Here is a 20,564-nt window from a genome sequence, read left to right as displayed (position 1 = left end):
CTTATTGCTCTATAAATATTATTGGAAAAAATTAGGGGAGAAAAAAACCCAGCAACTTAAAAGGTCTGCTTTAATGAGGCTCTTCACAATTACATTTGTAGCCCATTGTGGCTTGTATTTGTTTTGCCATAGTATAGCACTGTACCATGCTGAAATGAGTGTTGTTTGGCAGGTAACTTCATAGGTTAAACATGCAAAGTATATAAAAGTCAGATGATCTCAAATTGTTAACTAATGAACTCAGCATATTAAAAAACATATTAAATGTTATTAGTCACCATTAAAGTCTGCTTTTCTAACAGGTTTTGTTTACCTTCTATTGAAGTATAACTAGATTAGAGTATGAGAAAAGTAATCTGTTAGTATCCAACATTTTAGGCTCCTCGTGTACCAGTGCAGGCGCTGCCCATGGTCGTCCCACCCCAGGAGCCTGACAAACCCCCTGCTAATGTCGCCACAACCCTTCCCATCAGAAATAAAGGTCAGTCTTAGTTCTGGAGCTTTTTTTCTAAATGTCCTTCCTAGGTAGAAGATAGAGGGTTGCACTTCTAGCAGAGTAGTTCCTATGAAGAGTGTTTATGGATTCAGTCAAGGAAACTGCAATTTTTAATTTTTTTTTTAAGGATTTGCTTATCCGCCAAATATGAAGTGTCAGTCATCTAACCCTGTAATCATAAAGCGTCAAGAAATCTGCCTAAGTAAATACGTTAAAATATATTAGTCTGACATATTGGACTAATGCAAAATTTCACCCAGAAGTCTATATAAATTTGATAATGCAAGTTGTAAAAACAATGTTAATCTCCATATCATAGATGAATTGATAACTTGTGTTTACTTAGGATAGTAGTCTTGGAGTGGGTTTGACTAACTTGACAGAAGGCGGAATTTCTTGTGCTATAAAATATTTAGTCTGATGTGGCTCAGGTCCTCCTAGGACTAAATTTGCATCTATTTTGATATTGCCATTTTGACATTTAACTCTTTCTGTACTTAAGAATTCTCTTACAAAACTATTTTTATCAAGGATCAGCAATAGTGCAAATACAGGCGTGCATGTCATAAAATTAATACTGTGTGTACACTTGTATTGTTCTGGAAATACAGCGAGAATGACTGGAAGAAACTGGGCACCTCCACTGACTCAAATCCTGAGTTTTGATTTATCTTTCGCCCTTCAAAATTAACCAATTGTTCCTTCTCCAACCGGTATGGCAGACCATGTCAGCTGTGTTACTGTGGACTTCTTCATAAAAGATGAATTGGATGAGTCCATCACTCATTCTTACAGGAAGGCTGAAATATTTGCCTTGCCTGGGCAGAGAGCTGAGTTTTGACACAGGCAAAATCATGTCTGCTATGGATAAAACGTAGTGGCTAAACATACCCTGTTAGATTCTGTTAAATATAAATGACTATCCTGGGTTCTAGCACTGTTTGTCAACTGAGCAAAGCTGGATACCTGTAGCGAAAGGATTCAGTAGTCCTAGAAAGTGTAGTGCTTCCTAAAAAGTACCGAGTTATTCACAAAGCTCGTGGCCTAGAACAAGTCACCTGTCCCTCGAGATGTTTTTGCATCACTTTTGCTGTGCTTTCAGGGCTGTAACCATATGTTTATGTCTTAACATGATACCAGACGCAAAACATCAAGTAAAGAGACAGCATATCCTTTCTTTTTGTCAGTGTATCCTTTCTTTTTGTTTCCATTTATCTTGTAGCACCACTTGATAACAGCGGCTCTTGAGACAATCACTTCATTTGGCAAAAGTATAACAATTTTTGGAGTAAATATGTCAACATAGCACAGGGTTATTTGGAATGTATGCGCAGTAATCGGTACTGTTAAATTGCAGTCTGACTGCTCTAAAATTGATAGTGAAAGATAGGGTTTTCTTTGAGGGCCTTACAGTACACGCTGACCTTCTGTGGGTGCTGTGTCTAGGTGCATAACCGGCCATTTAGCATCCCAGCAGTAGCTCTATAATGAGGATGCCATTCATATGCACTTCCATTGGTTCTGAGGGGGTTTCTTTTTCACACAGCTGCTTCTAAACAAAAGTCCAGCAGTCATTTGCCAGCAAACAACCAGGATGTACAGGGTTACATCACCAATCAGTCTCCAGAGAGCATTGTAGAAGAGGCTCAGGGCAAGTTGACAGAGCTGGAGCAGAGGATAAAAGAAGCCATAGAGAAGAACGCTCAGCTGCAGTCCCTGGAATTGGCACACGCTGACCAGCTCACCAAAGAGAAGATTGAGGAGCTGAACAAAACGAGAGAGGAACAAATTCAGAAGAAGCAAAAGATTTTGGAGGAACTGCAGAAAGTGGAGCGAGAGTTACAGCTGAAAACTCAGCAGCAGCTTAAAAAGCAATATCTAGAGGTAAAAGCGCAAAGAATTCAGCTCCAGCAGCAGCAGCAGCAACAATCTTGCCAGCATCTGGGACTACTCACTCCTGTTGGGGTAGGAGAACAACTCTCAGAGGGAGACTATGCAAGATTACAGCAAGTGGACCCCATCTTGCTTAAAGATGATCCTCAGCAAGCTACTGCGCAGACGGGTTTTGCACCAATTCAGCCTCTGGCGATGCCACAAGCTTTGCCTCTGGCAGCAGGTTCCTTACCTCCAGGGTCCATCGCAAATCTTACAGAACTGCAAGGTGTTATAGTTGGACAGCCAGTATTGGGCCAAGCACAACTAGCAGGGCTGGGGCAAGGAATACTGACAGAAACACAGCAAGGGTTAATGGTAGCCAGCCCTGCTCAGACGCTCAATGACACGCTGGATGACATCATGGCAGGTGGGTTTATATTGTTATGAGCAGGTATAATATTTGCTTGACCAGTTGAGGGTATGTCCACTTCTTTATGTATGTGTGTGTGTGTTTGTGTATTCCTGCTAGCTCTACAGCAAGTACCATTAGCCTACTGATCCCTGTCTTGAGGAGTTCAGAGAACTAGTTTTAATTTTTCAATTTGCAGGGTTGCCTTTCCTTTTGTTGGGCTAACTGGTGCCTATTTGTCAGGTTGGTATGTCAGAAGTGGCACTTTTAGCTCTTCATAGATGGTGGGGGGGATGTGCTGGGGTCTAGCACAGTTCTATTTCGGCCTGTTTGTAGCTCAAGAACAACATTTTGATGATACTGGTTAGTACTTTGGACTAGCTACCTGCAAACTGACTTGGAGCACTCAGACTTTGAGCAACTATAGCACCACATCAAGCCTATAATGTGTAAGGAACCTGTAGGCTTGTCTTCTGGGAGCTGCTCTAGTTGGCCTTCAATAGTCTACCTATCAGAAGTTGTTACTTCCGTTTGGGAGAAAAAGGTTATAATTCTATGACTTCTAAAAATGTCTACTCATAAAAATGGCTGCTTAGCCAGCAAAAAACCAAATTTGGCCTTCCCAAATTCTTCTTAATCACTTTGGAGAATTCTTTACCCAGTGACATCAGTCCTTTAAGGCCTAAGTATTAAAATAAAAGAATAAAACAGGTTTTAAATACCATAGGAAATGGAAGTTGTTAGTGTTGCTTTCCTTTACACCCATTTGAGTTGCACTTAATCCCCTTGCAGTGTTAGTGTAAAAAATAAAATACTTATTTTGACTCAGCTGATCATAGATTAACTGTTAGGACATAGTGTTAAAAAAATTGTTACGAAAATTTGGTGCTTTTGGTTAAGCTGATGAAGTTTTATTTTTAAAAGTGCTATCTGTTTTGACAAATTTGCTTTGTCAAGCATGTTAGGATGAGGGGTGTCTGCCAGAGGAAAGGCAGGTCTACGGGAATGTCATAACCCAGATGTGCAGAGCTGTGGAGCTGGTCCTGCATGTACTGCAAGAGTTACTGGACTACAGTAATGGTGCGAAGTGAATAGAAGATACAGTAATGATTAAAAATACCAGGTGGTGATTTAAAGTACTTGAAACATCACTTTTCAAATTAGGCACCTAATGAGTAACCTGATGTTCAGGCAAAGCCGCATTAAAGATTACTGAAACTTACAGGACCTACAGAGATTCTTTTCTGAAAATCTGGTATTAGAGTTGAAGCTGAAACATACAGATTGGAACCTGTCAGTGGATAAAAAAACCAAACTTGATGCATGAAACAGTAGATGAAACTATGTCCATCATGCATTGATAGTGAAGATTTCTCCCATGGAGCTGCTGGGATACATAACAATACCAGCTACTCAGTTCAAGAGATGAGATAATTACAGCTCTTGATTACTTACAAAGATTCTGTGCAGTGCACTTCAGTTGTGTTAAAATATAACAAATTTTGAGTTATGACATTTGTTAAGTTTTTAACTGCATATAACATCTTGAGAACCTACAGATTTAGGTCATCTGCCACATACCCACATGGTCATGCATGCCTTTTTGGAAAGGTTGGGTATTTCCAATGTGCATTTGAGTGAATGTTTTTGTACTACTTCGTCACAGTTCTTAATATGTGCGTGCACACATGCAGTTGGGAATGAGGTCAGAGTTCATAGAATCACAGAATGGTTTGGGTTGGAAGGGACATTAAAGATCATCTGGTTCCAACCCCTTGCCATGGGCAGGGACACCTTCTACTAGACCAGGTTGCTCAAAGCCCCGTCCAACCTGGCCTGGAACACTGCCAGGGAGGGCGCAGCTACAAGCTCTCAGGGAAACCTGTGCCACTGTCTCACCACCCTCACAGTAAAGATTATTCCTTGTATCTAATCTAAATCTACCCTCTTTCAGTTTAAAACTGTTAACCCTCATCCTATCCTTACACCCCCTGATAAGGAGTCCCTCCCCACCTTTCCTGTAGCCCCTTTTAAGTACTAGAAGGCCACTATAAGGTCTCCCCAGAGCCTTCTCTTCATGTGGAAAACCCCAAGTCTCTCAGCCTGTCCTCACAGGGGAGCTGCTCCAGTCCCCTGATCATCTTTGTGGCCTCCTCTGGACCCACTTGAGCAGATCCTTGTCCTTCTTATGCTGGGAGCCCCAGAGCTGGACACAGGACTGCAGGTGGGGTCTCATGAGAGTGGAGCAGAGGGGGAGAATCACCTCCCTTGACCTGCTGGCCACACTTCTCCTGGTGTAGCCCAGGATATGGTTGGATTTCTGGACTGTGAGCATGCATTGCCAACTCATGTCCTGCTCTTCATCCACCAGTACTCCCAAGTCCTCTGCAGGGCTGTTCTCAATCCCTTCAGGTCCCAGCAAATTGTACTCCGGAAGGCATTTGTATCAAGTCTGTTAAAAGCTGTACAGGTGCAATTCCATCTTTGCTCTCACTTAACCTCTAAAATCAGCCACTTCACAGAAAAGCAGACTCAGACCTGAGTAGGCAACTTAAGTATCATCTTGAATCCACGCATCAGAAGTTAGTGTGGAGGTGGAATGGGCTTAATGTAACACAAAAAGCAGCACCCAAGTATTTTATCAGTAGCTTTGCATGTTGCATCAGTAGGAACCCTCTAGAGTATTCCCATAGATTTAAGTCTCTGTTCCTGAGATTACTTCAGTTTAGTTCCATTAGAGTTGTGTCTTCCAGCACTGATGAGAAAAGCAAAGTCTGACCTTGACTGTGAAAACTTTATCTAATGTTTATGTCTGTGCCTAACTAGTTGCAAAGAATGAGTTTAACTTTTCCATCAGTTTTAAGTACTTGTTTAAATCGTGGCCAGGTGTGCAAATGCTGGTATTTGTCCAAGGCAAGTGTAAGACATGGGTATTGCTGTAGAGGTCAGGTGTTCTTGCTAGATCAACTCTGGCACTGTAGAGTAGAATTCCTTGCTATTAGAGAAGCTGATTGCTGTTACCAGAGCTCTACTTAAATTGCCTGAGTTAAGGGATTTGTTTGAGGCTTTTTAAAGAAAGAAATAGGATAAGTTGAAAAAATAGTAAACAATCTTTCAGTTTTAACTTCAGCATCTTTGCTGATCCTGCTGGGATTGATGGCAAGCAAAAGGTTTGCTCTTCAGCTTCAGATGTTAAGTTCTTTTCTTGCTGTGAGGCTAGTGAATAAAAGTATTTTTTAGGGTTAGTTATGTAACTCTTTAATGAAAACATTGCATATGTTAAATGATGTGTTAAGGGTATGAAGAAAAAATATATGCTTTTTTTAAGAGCAAACTCTTTTAAAGTATTAGCCACTCAAAGGATTATCTCCTGTAACACAGCCTTACAAAGAACTTCAGGAATCTTGAAGCACTTGATAAGATTAATTCTTGGGAACTACCTCGTGGGATGAGCGAGTTTTAACTGTAACTCTCTAAACTAATACATAAGAAAGAATATGTATTGACTGTAAGTTCTTCACAGAAATTCAGTACTGAAAAAATAACCATAGAGCACCCATGTCAGAAAAATCAGGAGGTTCTGTCCCACTTGCCACCTGTGCAGGAGCCACAGAAAACTGAGGATGCAAGTGTTTATACACTGGTGTAACTACAGTTGGTTGTTGGCAATGGTTATGCTGTTCTTGCAAATGGATGGTAAATGCATTTAGACCTTTATTCTTGGAATATTTAAGAGACTTCCATCTATTGCTAGACAGCTGGTTTTGTGTGGTACCGAGCCTGCCATGGTCCACCTTTCAGACTATAACTAATAATCAAGACTACAGGTGTGTGGTTTTCAGGCTTCATCTGTGGAGCTGTTAGTACATAGAATCAATGCTGTGTGTTTGTATTCAATTCAGAACACAACTTTGACTCTTGTAATTCAAGGCTTGTTAAGCATTTGAAGTGTTCTGTATTGATTTTGAGCATGTGTGGCAGGAACATATCTTTTAGTAACTTAAGATACTAAAGAGAACTTGAGGGAGAGAAGAAGCTGATGCAGAACAAGCCTGTTGAGTTGGGTTTGAAACAAGTTGGAAAAAGCTGAGGTATCGTAATATATTTATTGTGACTTTTTTTTCCAGTCCCTCATCTTTGCTTATTGCAATTCTTTTATACATCTACTGTTGACATTACAGGAGATAATAAATGCATAAGAACAATACTGTGCCCGCAGTCAGACAACACTAGCGAGAAACTTAATGGTTGACATAAAGATGAAATGGGATTATAAAGGTGGCTTCTGTAACATCTTGCACTTAGTGAAAATACAAAATATTCAAGGTAGCAGCAAACTTAAATATCATGAACAACCCCATGTTCCTTTTAAAATGTCAGGCTTTTTTCCAGACATACGTTTTGATTTAGGGTGTGTAAATCAGTGAGGCAAAAATCCCGTTTGCTCAAATGTTAAGTATCTTGTGTTAAGTTTTCAGATTTTTTTAAATTTGTCAGCTTGACTGTTCTCTTTCCTCCCCTGTTACTGGGGCTGCATTTGTAAGCCAGCTGCTTCTCTGGATGGTGAGGCTGTTGAGCATGGGAGAGAAGGTAGCAGCTGTGAGGATGTAATTTTTTTCATTTAAGCTAAGAGAAAGTTGAGATGTCCAGAAAGAAATCAACACGAAGAGCAGCTATGGTCCTAATTATCAATAAGCACAAAACTGGTTGTTTAATATCCAAACAAATGTGAAAGACTTTGACTAGAGTAGCCAAATGGTGCTTGGAGTGATGTATTCTGACAAAGAAAAGCTCAACCTTGTTTTGTAATGTGATTAAGACTTGTAGCTGGTCAAATTTGAACTCTGCACAGGTGTTGTTGAAATAAATACAATCAGTCATTACCCATAAAAATTAATACCTTGTCTCAGTGAAATGTGCTGTAGGGATATGAACTATATTTGACCATGAGTTATTGCTGAAACACACTTGAAATACATCTATTATAACTAAGTCAACATGGATATTCTCCTCTACTACCATGCACAAAAACACTTACATAATATGAATTGTACATTAAAGGTTTTCTTTCTTGTGTGAAGAGGGGTGTTGGCTTTTTAAACATGTGTCTTCTGGGTTTGTTTTTTGTTGGGTTTTTTTCCTACCCCTCACTGTAACACCGTTGGTATAAAAAATAGACTACCTGAATTGAGACCTTCCTAACTACTTTGACCTTTGGGTTGTTGGTTTTTTTTTTTTAATTCTAAGAACTTTAATAGTGCTTCCTGTAATGTAGTAGATCCTTCCCCACCCCCATACTGGGACTACAGCAGTACTTCATAGCAACAGTTGAAAATACATGTGCTACCTTAGCACTGTTAACTTTTTTCATGTATGGATTATTTGATGATTGTGCTTTTATGTCATCTGAGTTAAATGTATTTGGTTAGTTTCCAGTCCATTTTACCATCTTTATCGGGTTCTTTTGAACTAGATGTGAGTGTCAAGAGTCATGATTCATTATAGTTCCATAACTGTTTTATGCTGCTTTAACTTCCTTTTTGAACCCATAGAAAGAAGGTAAACATGCTGGTTTTTAAAAATATGACCGTATATGTGAAGAGGGAAGCAAGAGTTGAAACTCACAACTTCTTATCCTTCTTTATGAAATGAATTTGAAGTTGTGTTTTTAGGTTATATCTCTAATTTACAGTCAGAATAAGGGACGAGATGAGTTTAAATTAGATGCTCCACTGAGTGATACTGCATTATGGTCTTTGGTTAGTTCTCCTCTGTACAGAACTCGCTTAGGCCATAGGTTATAACCTTATGTCAGAATATTTTGGCTTAGCTTCTGTATGTTTCTTTTAATCCATACCTAGTGTGATTTGTCTCTTAAAATGATAAAAGTTTTCAAAAGGCACTCTAATATATAAAGGTCAAGGGGGTTTGAATCTTGATTTACTCTTAAATAAAATGTTAATCATACTTTCTATGAAGTACTTCTGTAAAGTTGGGGGTACTTTGTTTCTCAGTGACATATATTAGTTCCTTTGCTGGGATTTGCTATAGAAAGTCCAGAAATTAAATTATTAATGGATGAAAAACATAGCTGCCTGGAGGAGGAGGGAGTACAGCAATTGGCATGTTAGGATACATTATTTTTGTGGCATCTGTTGAAAAACTTACCACTTGAAAGTAAATAGGAGCTAATTATCAGTGGCTGGAAGTTAGGGACATGGCTGATTATTAAAGCTGTTTGAAAAATGAACTGGATTTGAAAAGTTGGGGATAAAGGAGCATTATTTTGATGTTCCATAAGGTGACTTGGTGGTGGTGTGTACTAGCTGAACACTTAACAATTATGTGGGAACTGCATTTCTTTTGTTTTGCAGTTAAGGGTGTTGTCAACTTGACAGGAGAAATGTACAGTACTCTACTTTCTCCTTTGCTGATCACACCTGATAAAGACCTGGAGAAAAGGCAGGGAGAAAAACATTGAGTTCTGTTTTTCTGTTTCTGTTTTGAGAAAAACGGGAGCTTTTCCCAAAATGCTGTTTTAGATTCAAATTTGCTCGGTACTTTTAAACATGTATGAAACGAATTTTAGGGAAGTGTGGCAGTCAGTGCTATTTTGTGTCATGTCGATACACTGTCATGAGCTGTAAAATGGTATTATGTTTTGCTTATCCTAACAACCTTGACCAAAGTTTCTGCAAAATGGCTGTTAAGAAGCTTCCACTTCTCTGGTTTCAACAAATTCTGCCATGTGAGCATCCTGACACTAGCAGTGTTGCTTTTTCGTTATCTTTATGGGGGAGGGGGACATGGGAGGTGAATGTTGGACAGACTGTTGTATGGGAATCTTTAAACTGTTTTAAGAAAGATGACATAGATATCCCATTGATTGGACTTGTTCTGCAGTCCTGCTTCTAAAGGTATGGAACTCCTGGTCCAAATAATGACTGACTTGTAGGAAAGCTCTTTGGTTTAAAAAAAAAATAATGTTTTTTTCTTGTGGGGACTTCTAGAATATGTGCCAATCTGATACTTACCTATTTCTTTGATTGAATACAGTTAACCTTTTTCATAGTTGTAAAATTCAAAGATTTAAACATTCAAAGATTGGGTTAAATGTATGGAAAATACGTATCTGGAAAATAGTTTTTAGGGAGTTCTGTTTGTCAGTGGGAGTTCTGTCCCACTGTCCATTTATTGTCACATTAAACTTTTGAAGTAAAGTGTTTTGCTTTTACTAAGTGTAATTATTCTGTTCAACAGCAGTGAGCGGAAGAGCATCTGCAATGTCAAACACTCCTACCCACAGCATTGCAACTTCTGTCTCCCAACCTCAAACGCCAACTCCGAGTCCTATCATTTCTCCTTCAGCCATGCTGCCAATCTACCCTGCTATAGATATCGATGCGCAGGTAAGCCTGCAGTTGTCACTGCAGCACAGATGTGTGAAGCTATTTTGCTTCTGCATCCTGAATAATTCAACGATAGTTAACAGCTCTGTATAATGAATTGGTTCCTAGAGAATTGAATTGCTGCTTTTAGAAAGCCTGTACAACTCCCCGGAGAGTTGCAACCCACTTTCCTCTTGCTCTTGCTGAACAGAAGAGAAGGCCTTTGAATGACTAAACACTTGTATCACTTATTTCTTTGTTGTGGGAGTGATTATGAAAAACAGCAAAATTGTCTTCTGACAGAATTTAAATATTTTCGTGTCCTGATATCCTAAGACAAAAATAAGCCTTAAAATCATGCACTGTTTTTTCTGGTGTGCTTGGAGTTGTTGGCCAGTGATTATACCCAGCTTGACAAGAGTATGAAAGTGTTGTAACAAATAATTTCTGTAACTTCTTTAACAAGGAAATAATACAGGTTCTCATTTCCACTGAAGAAAAGGCATTTCTGTATTGCATGTAATTTTAAAAGGGTCTTCTTTGTTGACTTGCAGCTAGCTGGCCATCAAAAAAAGAAGCATGCATATACTAACTAGCATACATATATGCATAGCTCTAGACTATACATGACATAGCTAAGATGTTTGGCATATGGAGAAGATGAAGAGTGTGAGATTGTTGTGGAGAAAAACCTCTGGAAAAAAGTCTTGGCTACTTCAGCTGCTTGTGGCACCTGGCTTGGTTTCTGCTGTGATCATGTCCAGGAGCTCTTGCCATAACCTGGCCAGCCTCATAGTTAGCTGGTAGACATCAGTGCAGATGAAGGCTATGATAAGTTGTCAACTACTGTGGCTCATAATAAAAAACCTGAAGTTCTCACAGTAGTTAAGAAATATGTGTGTGTTGGTGGGTTTTGTTTTGTTGTTTTTTTATGGAAAGAGAAATGTCATTTTAGTCAGTCCCTATGCTGTAACTAACAGTGCCAGTAGTCCTCTGAGTTTCTCAGTTGCTATTTCAAATAGTATGGTGTGGTGGTCATTAACATGGGCAACACTGAGAAATTAAATATATGTTGTTTCATTGCAGTTGATTCATAGGCAGAATCAAGGTTGATAATGGCTGTTACCGTTAACTACCAACCACTAGAAATGCCCACTTGGAGACAGCGTGTGAGCACTCGAAAGGGGAAAAAAAACTTGAAAGAAAAGTTTAAGCTCGAAGACACCTGTGTATATTCAGTTGTTCAGGGTTTTTTTTGATTACTGTGATTTGTGGACTCTCTGTAGCTGATTTTTACTGTTCAGAGGCTTCAGCAACAGTAGTGGCAAGATTGAGAATTGATCCCCCTTCGGTTTAACTGGAGGGTTAAGAAATAAAGATAGAATTCTTAATTACATTATATTGTCTGAAGCTCACAGTCTGGCAGTGGTAAAGAAGTTGATCTAGTTGGCAAAGCACAGATGAAGTCTTGGTTCTTGTCAGGAATTGTTCTTGAATCTACCAGCAGAGCTGTCTTGAGAAGTAGAATCCTGTTACAAACTTGAACACAAAAGATAACTGTGAGGTAAACAATAGACATGTCTTCAGCTTATAGAAGCTTTTTATTTTCTCACAGGTACAGTTGTACTTGGGCTAATATAACAGGGGTTATACTTGAAAAAGGAAGTATTTATGTTTTTGTGTATATGATGTTTGTTTCTTATAGACTGAGAGTAATCATGACACAGCATTGACACTTGCTTGTGCTGGTGGCCACGAAGAACTAGTACAAACACTGCTGGAGAGAGGAGCTAATATTGAACACAGGGACAAGAAAGGTAGGTGTCTCACTATGGCAGTATAGACCCTCCCTGGTTTTCCAGTGTATCACACTAAATAAATACACAATAAGTGTAATCTTTATGTGAAGCTATTAGGCTTATTTTTCTGGTGATTGAACTTATGTCACATAAGCTATGAGCATGGACTCTTCAAACATTCTTTTTCATTTCAGGTTTTACTCCGCTTATTTTGGCTGCTACAGCTGGCCACGTGGGTGTTGTTGAAATATTACTGGATAATGGAGCTGATATTGAAGCCCAGTCTGAAAGAACCAAGGACACTCCCTTGTCTTTGGCTTGTTCAGGAGGGAGACAAGAGGTGAAGTAAAACTTCAAAACTTCAAAAGCAGTGTGTAGATTATCGTGTCAGTATACTAAAGCAATCTTCCAGAAAAGTTACAATAACTTAATTCACCATTCTGTGTCATGATGGTGTATTTGAAAAAGGGTACAAAGAGTTTCACATTTTTAAGTTATATATTGCAGTGTGTTGCTCATAGATTGCTTTTTGTCTTCCTATAAGCTGGACTAGTGCTATGCAGATGACCTCATGACTTGTAATCATTAGTGGCTCATAATGGGACTTCTACCAGTGTAAATAGATGTACATGTGGGAGTGAATGCTGTGAGAAGCTGGAGTTAGACAAGTATCAGTTCTGTGTGAGCCAAGAGAGTTTTCTAATGGATTCTGTGTAGGCCATAGGATATTGGAGTACTGCAGATGACTAGTGTCACTGGCTAAAAACTTCAAAAACATTTTTCAAATGATTGTTCAAAAGTAAATGTAGGGGAAGTTGTTTTGAATGTTATGTGAAATACTGTGTTCTGTGTCTTAATTATGAAATCTCTGTTTTGATTTTTTTTTCTAATTGTTGTTACAAATCTTAAGTGTATAATTCTGTTAATGCTTCTACTATTTGGATTGCAAAAGCCACAGTGGAAGCTGTATAATCTGGTGCAGAATCACCTTCCTTTGTGACTATCTGGAAATTAATGAGGTTGGAGACATGTCTCCCACTTCCGTAGGTTAACAGTCATACTGTGGCATTTAAAAGGTGATTACTTCCCTAGGCAAAATCTTACTGAAAACTTTGAGTTCTTCTGGCCTGTTTTAGTGCCATCTGGAAGATTTCTGACATTGGGGGTACTAGCTGCAATGACAGTCACGTTCTCTGGTGAAGGGAAAGGCCTGCTCTTCAGTAAGTGTTGTAGCAGCCTTTGTGGCCAGCAACCTCATACAGTAAAAATGAATTTCTGCTTACCTTTTTAGAGATTTGATTCATCTATGTTTCTCAAACAGTGTTTCTTGGAGGAATGCATCTTGTTTTCTTCCTTGTTTTTGGGGAAAGTTGATGGGAAAATATACAGGGCTTTGGGCAGTAGAGACAATGTCGGGATGCCCTCCCACCCCAGTTTCTGTATTTGGCAGTATGTTTGTCCTGTGATTTCACTGGAAAATGTCCTGATTGAAAGCTCTTGGCTTCAGTTGTGTGGGTCTAATCTAAACACGTTTTATGCTTAAACACTGACAGTGGAGCAAATTAAACATTGCATTGGAGAGGACACAGTAGGTTTTCACCTCAGTATTCATTTTGATTTTACCTTGCTAGACAGTTTAGTTTCTTGTCAAGTCTTCTGCAGAAACTTCATTACAGAATGTAAGCTTCCTGTAGAATATGGGAAGCTGTGAATTGTTTGGGTTGTAAATGAATCTGTAAGGAAGGAATAATGTAAGAAGTGCTTGTGTTTGTTTTTATTAATGTGCAGAGAAAATGAGCAAGGGATGCAAATGTTAATTTTTTTCTAATGGATCTTGCATGAGATTTCTGCATACGGTGTAGACACAGTTCAAAGTAGTAAATAGAGAACATAAGATACAAGCATGCACCTGCTTTCTTGTTTGCTTCTGCAGCTTCAGTTTGAGGATGAGTTTTTAACCTGATAGTGGACTGAGCATGAAAATGCGAGAGGACAAAAAGCAAGAGTACTTTGTATACTGTATTCAAACTGAAATTCTGGTTTTGACAGTCTTCAAAGATGGCTGTAATAATAAAATATCCCAGTTTTTTCTTGCTATGTTATACAATTTAGTACAAATGGTTTAGGAATGCTAATGAGTAATCATGATTGATTTTTAGAGAGAGTTTTACAGTGGCTTTGGGAACACAGTTGTAGCCTCATCTGTTCATAGATGCCATGAGTATAGAGAAGCAACTGAGTAAAATCACTTTCTTACTGATGGAAGATGTCAACGGTATATTTAGGCTTCAGAAACGTTTGCCCTGGATAGACTTGCAAGTTTGGGAGAAAACCAGATGTTATTTCTTAAAACACTGCAGGTGGTGGAGTTGCTGCTAGCTCGAGGGGCAAACAAAGAGCACAGGAATGTTTCTGATTACACACCTTTAAGCCTTGCTGCTTCTGGTGGCTACGTGAACATTATCAAGATTCTGCTAAATGCTGGGGCAGAAATAAATTCCAGGCAAGTTCCCTTTTCACCTATTCTCTCACGACTTTTTAGTGTCCTCAGTTTTTACCCTTTCCAGAAGGATTTCTTGACAACTATGTGGAGTAAAATCTTACTGTTCTTACATGATCACAACCAATGTATTGTCTAATTTGTAGTAAGTCCTTAAGTCAAAAAAGAAGGTTTTGATTGTGCTTTTTTAACTTCTATCTCCCTCTATGTATTTAGTTAACTTCTTTTCTATATCATACAATCAGTCGTCTTTGTCAAAGATAGAAATCTTTCTTTTTCCTCTGGTTGGCCTGCTGAATTGAAAATAGTTCTGGGATATGTGAAGAAAGTATGTGTGGTTTCTTTATCCCTTTGTTTTCCCTGTGTAGCTAAAGGAAAGCTTTTTCTATGTGCGCATGCATGTATGTAATGCTTTTGCATCCATTGGGAGGTAGAAAATAGCTCAGCCGTGCACTGAACAAGCAAAATGAAAAGTCCAAGGAAAAGTTAGACTCCTTGTAAGAGATGCCTTTTAAATTTATAGAAATTAAAAGGCAACATGCTTAGTATCTCTATTTAGAAATATTTGTCCTAAGCAATGCTGCTATGGAGAACCTCTTGTGGTTTTGATAATAGTTGCTGTGTAACTGATTTTTTTGTCTTTAAGTACTTTGCCTTTCCTAGTTTTGTTAGTAATTTTGGAAGTGCGAGTGTGATTCAAAGAGTGTTTTGGTTTGGTTTTTCTCTTTCAGAACTGGTAGCAAATTGGGCATTTCTCCCTTAATGTTGGCAGCCATGAATGGGCACACTGCTGCTGTCAAGCTATTACTGGACATGGGCTCTGATATAAATGCCCAGATAGAGACCAACAGGAATACAGCACTGACTCTGGCTTGTTTCCAAGGGAGAACTGAAGTGGTTAGCCTGCTGCTTGATAGAAAAGCTAACGTGGAACATAGAGCTAAGGTAAGGAGTAAATAGCTGAAGAAGTCTACAAAAAGAGATGCTTGTAAGTCATCACTTCTCTGTGGTTATCTGATTTTCTTGCCTTTTGTGCAAGTTAATTTCTCTAGTTCAGTTAACTGAACTGAGCCATACATTGTACTGAAAAATAATAGCTACACTTAAGGGCAGTTCATCAAAAAATAGATGTTTCTTCTGAAGCCTTAATTCATCTTCAGGTGCTTACAAGCATAATAATAGTAATCCTTCAACTTAATAAAAATAGGAGACTTTAATGTATTAAAAAATAACTAGATTTTTGGCCTAGGTATGCTTATGGTCTAATCTCTTCTGTCTGGCCAGCTGCTTATATCCACAGTGGTGATGCAGAATTGAAAGGGGATGTGTTGTTAGTTGAGCTCGACCCTTTAAATGGGAAGAAAGGCTGTTCACTAAAAAAAAATGGATAGAATATTGAGGGGGGAGGAAAAAAGAGATCTCCTACAAATGTGTCATTCTGTTCTCCTTTTCTTCTGTACGTAATGGTTTGCACAGAGGAGCTCAAAAGGACCTGTGCAGTACTGATTGCTATTCTTGCTAAAGTTACATGTCCCCTTGACCTAGCCACGTGCTTTCTGGATGTTGCTATGTAGAATCCCGTAATGAAGGTAGGAAATACGATTTGCAACATCTGTGTAATAACACAGGTACTTTATGGGACTTAACGCTTAATGATTCTCGTCCCTTTAAGGTTGGCTGGGTTAGTTTTGATAAACTGATAGCAGTGGGCTTTGAATCCCTCTAATCAGTGTGTAGTAGCAGAGGGCTACCCTGCACTGTGCTGCTTGGTGGAAGCTCTTCTCAAGCCAGTTGAAGATGAGTTCACCTTCCGAATATGGCTAAGCTGTTAGAAAATTGTCCAGGTAGCAATGGGAATCTGGACAGCAGAACTAGAAATATGTTGCTGGAAGTTGAAGTAAGTCCTGACTCTCAAGTAAAACACTCCCCCACCCCCAACTAATTGCTTATTTTTCCTGCCTGTTTGTCTTAGACTGGTCTGACACCGTTAATGGAAGCAGCTTCTGGTGGGTATGCAGAAGTGGGCAGAGTTCTGCTGGACAAAGGTGCAGATGTAAATGCTCCTCCAGTACCTTCCTCAAGAGATACAGCTTTAACCATTGCAGCAGACAAAGGGCACTACAAATTCTGTGAGCTTCTCATTAGCAGGTACTGTATTGGAAGTGTGCTGCTTAAAGAAAAACACCTTGAATATGACCTTACTTAGACTGATCTTTCCCAGTGTACAATAATATTTCCCAATGTACACTACAGGGTAGGAAATGGGAAAGGTTCTGTGTCTGTCGACCATTACTATGTATTTTTATTTCTCAAAAGCCGTAAAACGAAGTTCTCTGTCGTGTTAGAGTGCTTGCTGTTGCCCAAAGGGACTAATGCAGTTTTTCCTGTCTAACTGAATCATGGATGTTAGTGTCCTAGTTTCGGCTGGGATGGAGCTAATTAACCTTCATAGTAGCTAGAATAGTGCTGTGGTTTGGGTTCAGTGTGGGATTTGGTATGAGAAGAATGTTGATAATGCACTGATGTTTTTACTTGTTGCTAAGAAATCAAGGACTCTTCAACTTCCCATGTCCTGGTAGTGTGCAGGTACACAAGAAGCTGGGAGGGAGCATAACCAAAGCACTGGACCCAAATTGGCCAGTGGAATATCCCATATCATGTAATGTCATGCCCAGTGTGTAGATGAGGACTGGGTGGAAAGCTGGCCATCTCTGCCAGGATGAGAGTTTTGGGATTTTTTTCTTCTTTGGGATTGCTAGCCAGGAACAGGCTGGGTGTTGGTCAGCAAGTGGTGAACAATTGCATTGTGCATCACTCGTTTGTAGATACGATTATTATTAATATTATTATCATTATTATTTCAAATTTTACTTCAATTATTAAATTGTTTTTATCTCAACCTACAAGTCTCCCTATCTTTACCTCTCCAATTGTGTCCCTCATCCCCCAGGGCAGGGGAAAGTGAGTGAGTGTCTGTGTGGTGTTTAACTGCTGGCCAGGTTTAAACCATTAGAGTTGGAAAGATACAATTTCTTTTAAAGTTTACATGTGGTACTCATAACCATGACACACAGCCATTTCAGATGGTAGTGCTAAGTCTTTAAACAACAGAAGATGCACACAAAACAGGTCTTAATGATTTTTTTTTTTTTTTTTTAGATTTAACATGATGCACATTCAGTGTAATTATGTTTCCTGAGTAGCTTTTGGATATGTACTTTTCCAAGTAGTAGCACTGGTGGCTGGCTTGCATTTGCAATGTTACAGGTTGTTTCGAGTAAGCTAGTAAAGAATACAGTGTACTGATGGATGGGAGTTAATGAAGAAATTAGAGAATCTTCAAAGACAGCTGACAAACATCATGATTTAGAGTATCAAAAGTGTTTATAGGCTGAGTTCAAGCTCTTGACAGCATCAAAAGAAAACATAATTGTGGAAACTGACTCACTCTGTGAATACATATGTTTGATGTAAAAAAGTGTATTGCATTTTAGCCTATTGTTCTGGTGTAGCATGTCCAGTTTGCCAGTCCAAATTAATACATGAAATGAAAAACCTGGTCCAGAGTTTTGATTTAACGTTTGTTTTTGTAGAGGAGCTCACATTGATGTGCGTAACAAGAAGGGGAATACTCCACTGTGGCTGGCAGCAAATGGAGGGCATCTAGATGTTGTCCAACTCCTAGTTCAAGCTGGAGCTGATGTGGATGCTGCTGATAACAGGAAAATAACTCCTCTTATGGCAGCCTTTCGAAAGGTAGAATGAAGTTCAGCTTTGGTCTTAGCTAATACTGTCTCGATCATCCCTACACAGTTGTTATAAATAGAACCTAGATGATAAAGCTACATACTTAAAAATATGTCAACAAATTTTAATACTAGTCATTGAATCTTCCAAAATAGGTATTTGTGTCACCTGTGTAATACCTGTGTTAAAATTCTTGTAGAAATTCGCTTTATAGCACTTTGAGAGGTGGAAATTGCAGTATATTTGAGCAGAGAGGGGGAATATGTGGTAGAACTGTGTGGAAATTTGATTGGTTTCTTGAGAGGACAATCACTTTTGCCAAAAAAGGTGCAGTTTAGCTCAATTTGACTCTGTTGTAAGCAAGGGAGTGTAGTTCAAGTGCTGCAATACTTGAAAAATCGTGACAGTAGGAGCCTGCAACTGCTAAGTTGCTGGAGCCCAGCATTTATAAACTACCAAAGTAAAAGGCAGAAGTTTGTGAAAGTATGGCTGGAGTAAGTGCAACCTGACAAACAGGTACTCTTAATTGTTTCCTTTCTCTTCTGTCACAAATATGAAGAAACATGCCTCACTAGTTTAGGTGGTGATAAAAATTTTAAAAATAAATAAAAAAGCAAGGGTTAAGAGCATCCTTTGAAGGAGTTGAAAATAAATATTTTGCAATGAGTGCTTGAACTCCAAAGTGTACCTCAGGAAACCAGAAACAGCTGGCCTGATATAAACTCTCGTCCTTGAAATTTCTTTTACAGGGTCATGTAAAAGTGGTGCGCTATCTAGTGAAAGAAGTAAACCAGTTTCCATCAGACTCAGAATGCATGAGATACATAGCAACAATTACTGATAAGGTAAGATTGTAAGAAAGAAAATATTTGAGCAGGAATTGTGCTATGTCTCGGCTTTAGAGTTGATGTTATGAATGGTCTTGAGCTTCCTGGCACACTGTATTTCAGCCAAATGTTGAGTCCCTTTGGAATTCTTCAGAAAGAACAGTGTAAAAAATATTGGAATATGTGGCAACAGTAAGTTTGTGTGCCTTAGTGCTGTGAGAACAGTAGTAAAGGTGTTGTTATTTATTATCCATGCTAACTTTCAAGTGTTCTCCCAGTCATTATCACACTCTGCTCTGCATTTCCTTGTTGGGTAAGTTTGCACTGAACTTATGATGGCTTTTGCTGTGGGGTGGAGGAAACAGAATAAACTTCTGCTAAGTGTATATGTGAGCTTAAGTATAAAGATTCACAATCTTATACAAAAAGTTTGTATTAGAAGATAAAATCATGATTGACAGTAAAGTGGTTTTTTGTGTCATATTAAGCAGACTGCTGCTCGTTCCTGTGGAGATTCAGTTTTATTTGGTTTATCTTCAGTCCAGATGAACAGGACAAAAACTACTTTGTAGTATGAGAAACAAGAATAGCAACTGGTGCAGAAATATGGTTGTAATGCTTTTACCTTTTCACTGATCCACTGTGCCGCAATTGAGTTGTTTTCTTTCTGGGCTCCAACTAGACACCATCCCGCTCTCACAGGAGATACTCCTCCACAAATCAACTCCAACACAAGTCACTCCCATGGGCGTGAGGAGTCACCCCTGTGTGTTTCAGTTCTCCTAGCACCAAACTATAACAGCAGGACTTTCTTCCCACAGGGTCCTGGCCTTCTTTGGGTGCATTCAGCTGTCCCAGTGTGGGGCCCCACATGTGCTGCAAATCTGTATCTGCTCCACCACAGACCGCCATGGCTGGCGGGGTGGGGCAGCCCTGCTGTCTCACCACAGGATACAGAGGGGCTCTGCTCCGGCACACCTTCCCCTTTCTTCCACTGACCTTGGTGTTAGCACAGATGTTCTCCTCATGACTCCTCCCAGGTTTCCCTTCTTAAATACCTTATTGCAGAGGCATAGCTAATCGGCCTGGCCTTGGTGCTGAGGCAGGTCTGACTGGGAGACAGGGGGAGCTTCAAGAAGCTTCTCACGGGGGACCACTGCTGTAGCCCCATCCCCTGCTACTAAAAGCCCTCTGCCACTCAAACTAGGACAATGATATTTTTATTTCTGCAGTTAGCTGAAATAAAGTGGTTTATTTCTACACTTAGCCTTTTATTTCATACAATTTTTTGACCTGGATAATGGACATAGGTTATGAAATGTCTTTTTGTTGTAAATGTATTGTTTATAGCACACTGAGACATAAGTTACTGATTGCACATCCCACTTGTGACTGGAATATTAGTTTGCAAGGTTGGGCATGAAGAGGAGCTTACTGAAGGGGAATTTAAAGTTCTTTAAAAAAACTCCTGTGCAAGTCACGCAACAGTTACCGAATTACAAGTGTAAGCTTGAGTTCATATG

The 20,564-nt window shown here is 39.3% G+C and overlaps 1 protein-coding gene across 3 annotated transcripts in view; it reads left to right on the top strand.

The window, feature by feature from the left end:
- ANKRD17 (ankyrin repeat domain 17) overlaps positions 1-20,564 on the top strand; it is a 96,801-nt gene that overhangs the window by 62,049 nt on the left and 14,188 nt on the right. The window contains exons 14-23 of one of the 3 annotated variants that reach the window (XM_074905339.1): positions 379-481; positions 2,043-2,798; positions 10,044-10,189; positions 11,874-11,985; positions 12,162-12,307; positions 14,328-14,470; positions 15,199-15,412; positions 16,440-16,615; positions 18,061-18,223; positions 18,964-19,059. In XM_074905339.1, coding sequence (XP_074761440.1) covers positions 379-481; positions 2,043-2,798; positions 10,044-10,189; positions 11,874-11,985; positions 12,162-12,307; positions 14,328-14,470; positions 15,199-15,412; positions 16,440-16,615; positions 18,061-18,223; positions 18,964-19,059 — 2,055 coding nt within the window. Of the gene's footprint in view, positions 1-378; positions 482-2,042; positions 2,799-10,040; positions 10,190-11,873; positions 11,986-12,161; positions 12,308-14,327; positions 14,471-15,198; positions 15,413-16,439; positions 16,616-18,060; positions 18,224-18,963; positions 19,060-20,564 lie in introns of all 3 variants that reach the window. The other 2 variants (XM_074905338.1, XM_074905340.1) reach the window with 2 other exon arrangements.

Source organism: Athene noctua, chromosome 4 (assembly GCF_965140245.1).
Source record: "Athene noctua chromosome 4, bAthNoc1.hap1.1, whole genome shotgun sequence".
Taxonomy (NCBI): domain Eukaryota; kingdom Metazoa; phylum Chordata; class Aves; order Strigiformes; family Strigidae; genus Athene; species Athene noctua.
Note: the sequence above shows the minus strand (reverse complement) of the source record. Positions and strands in the feature narration are given on the sequence as shown.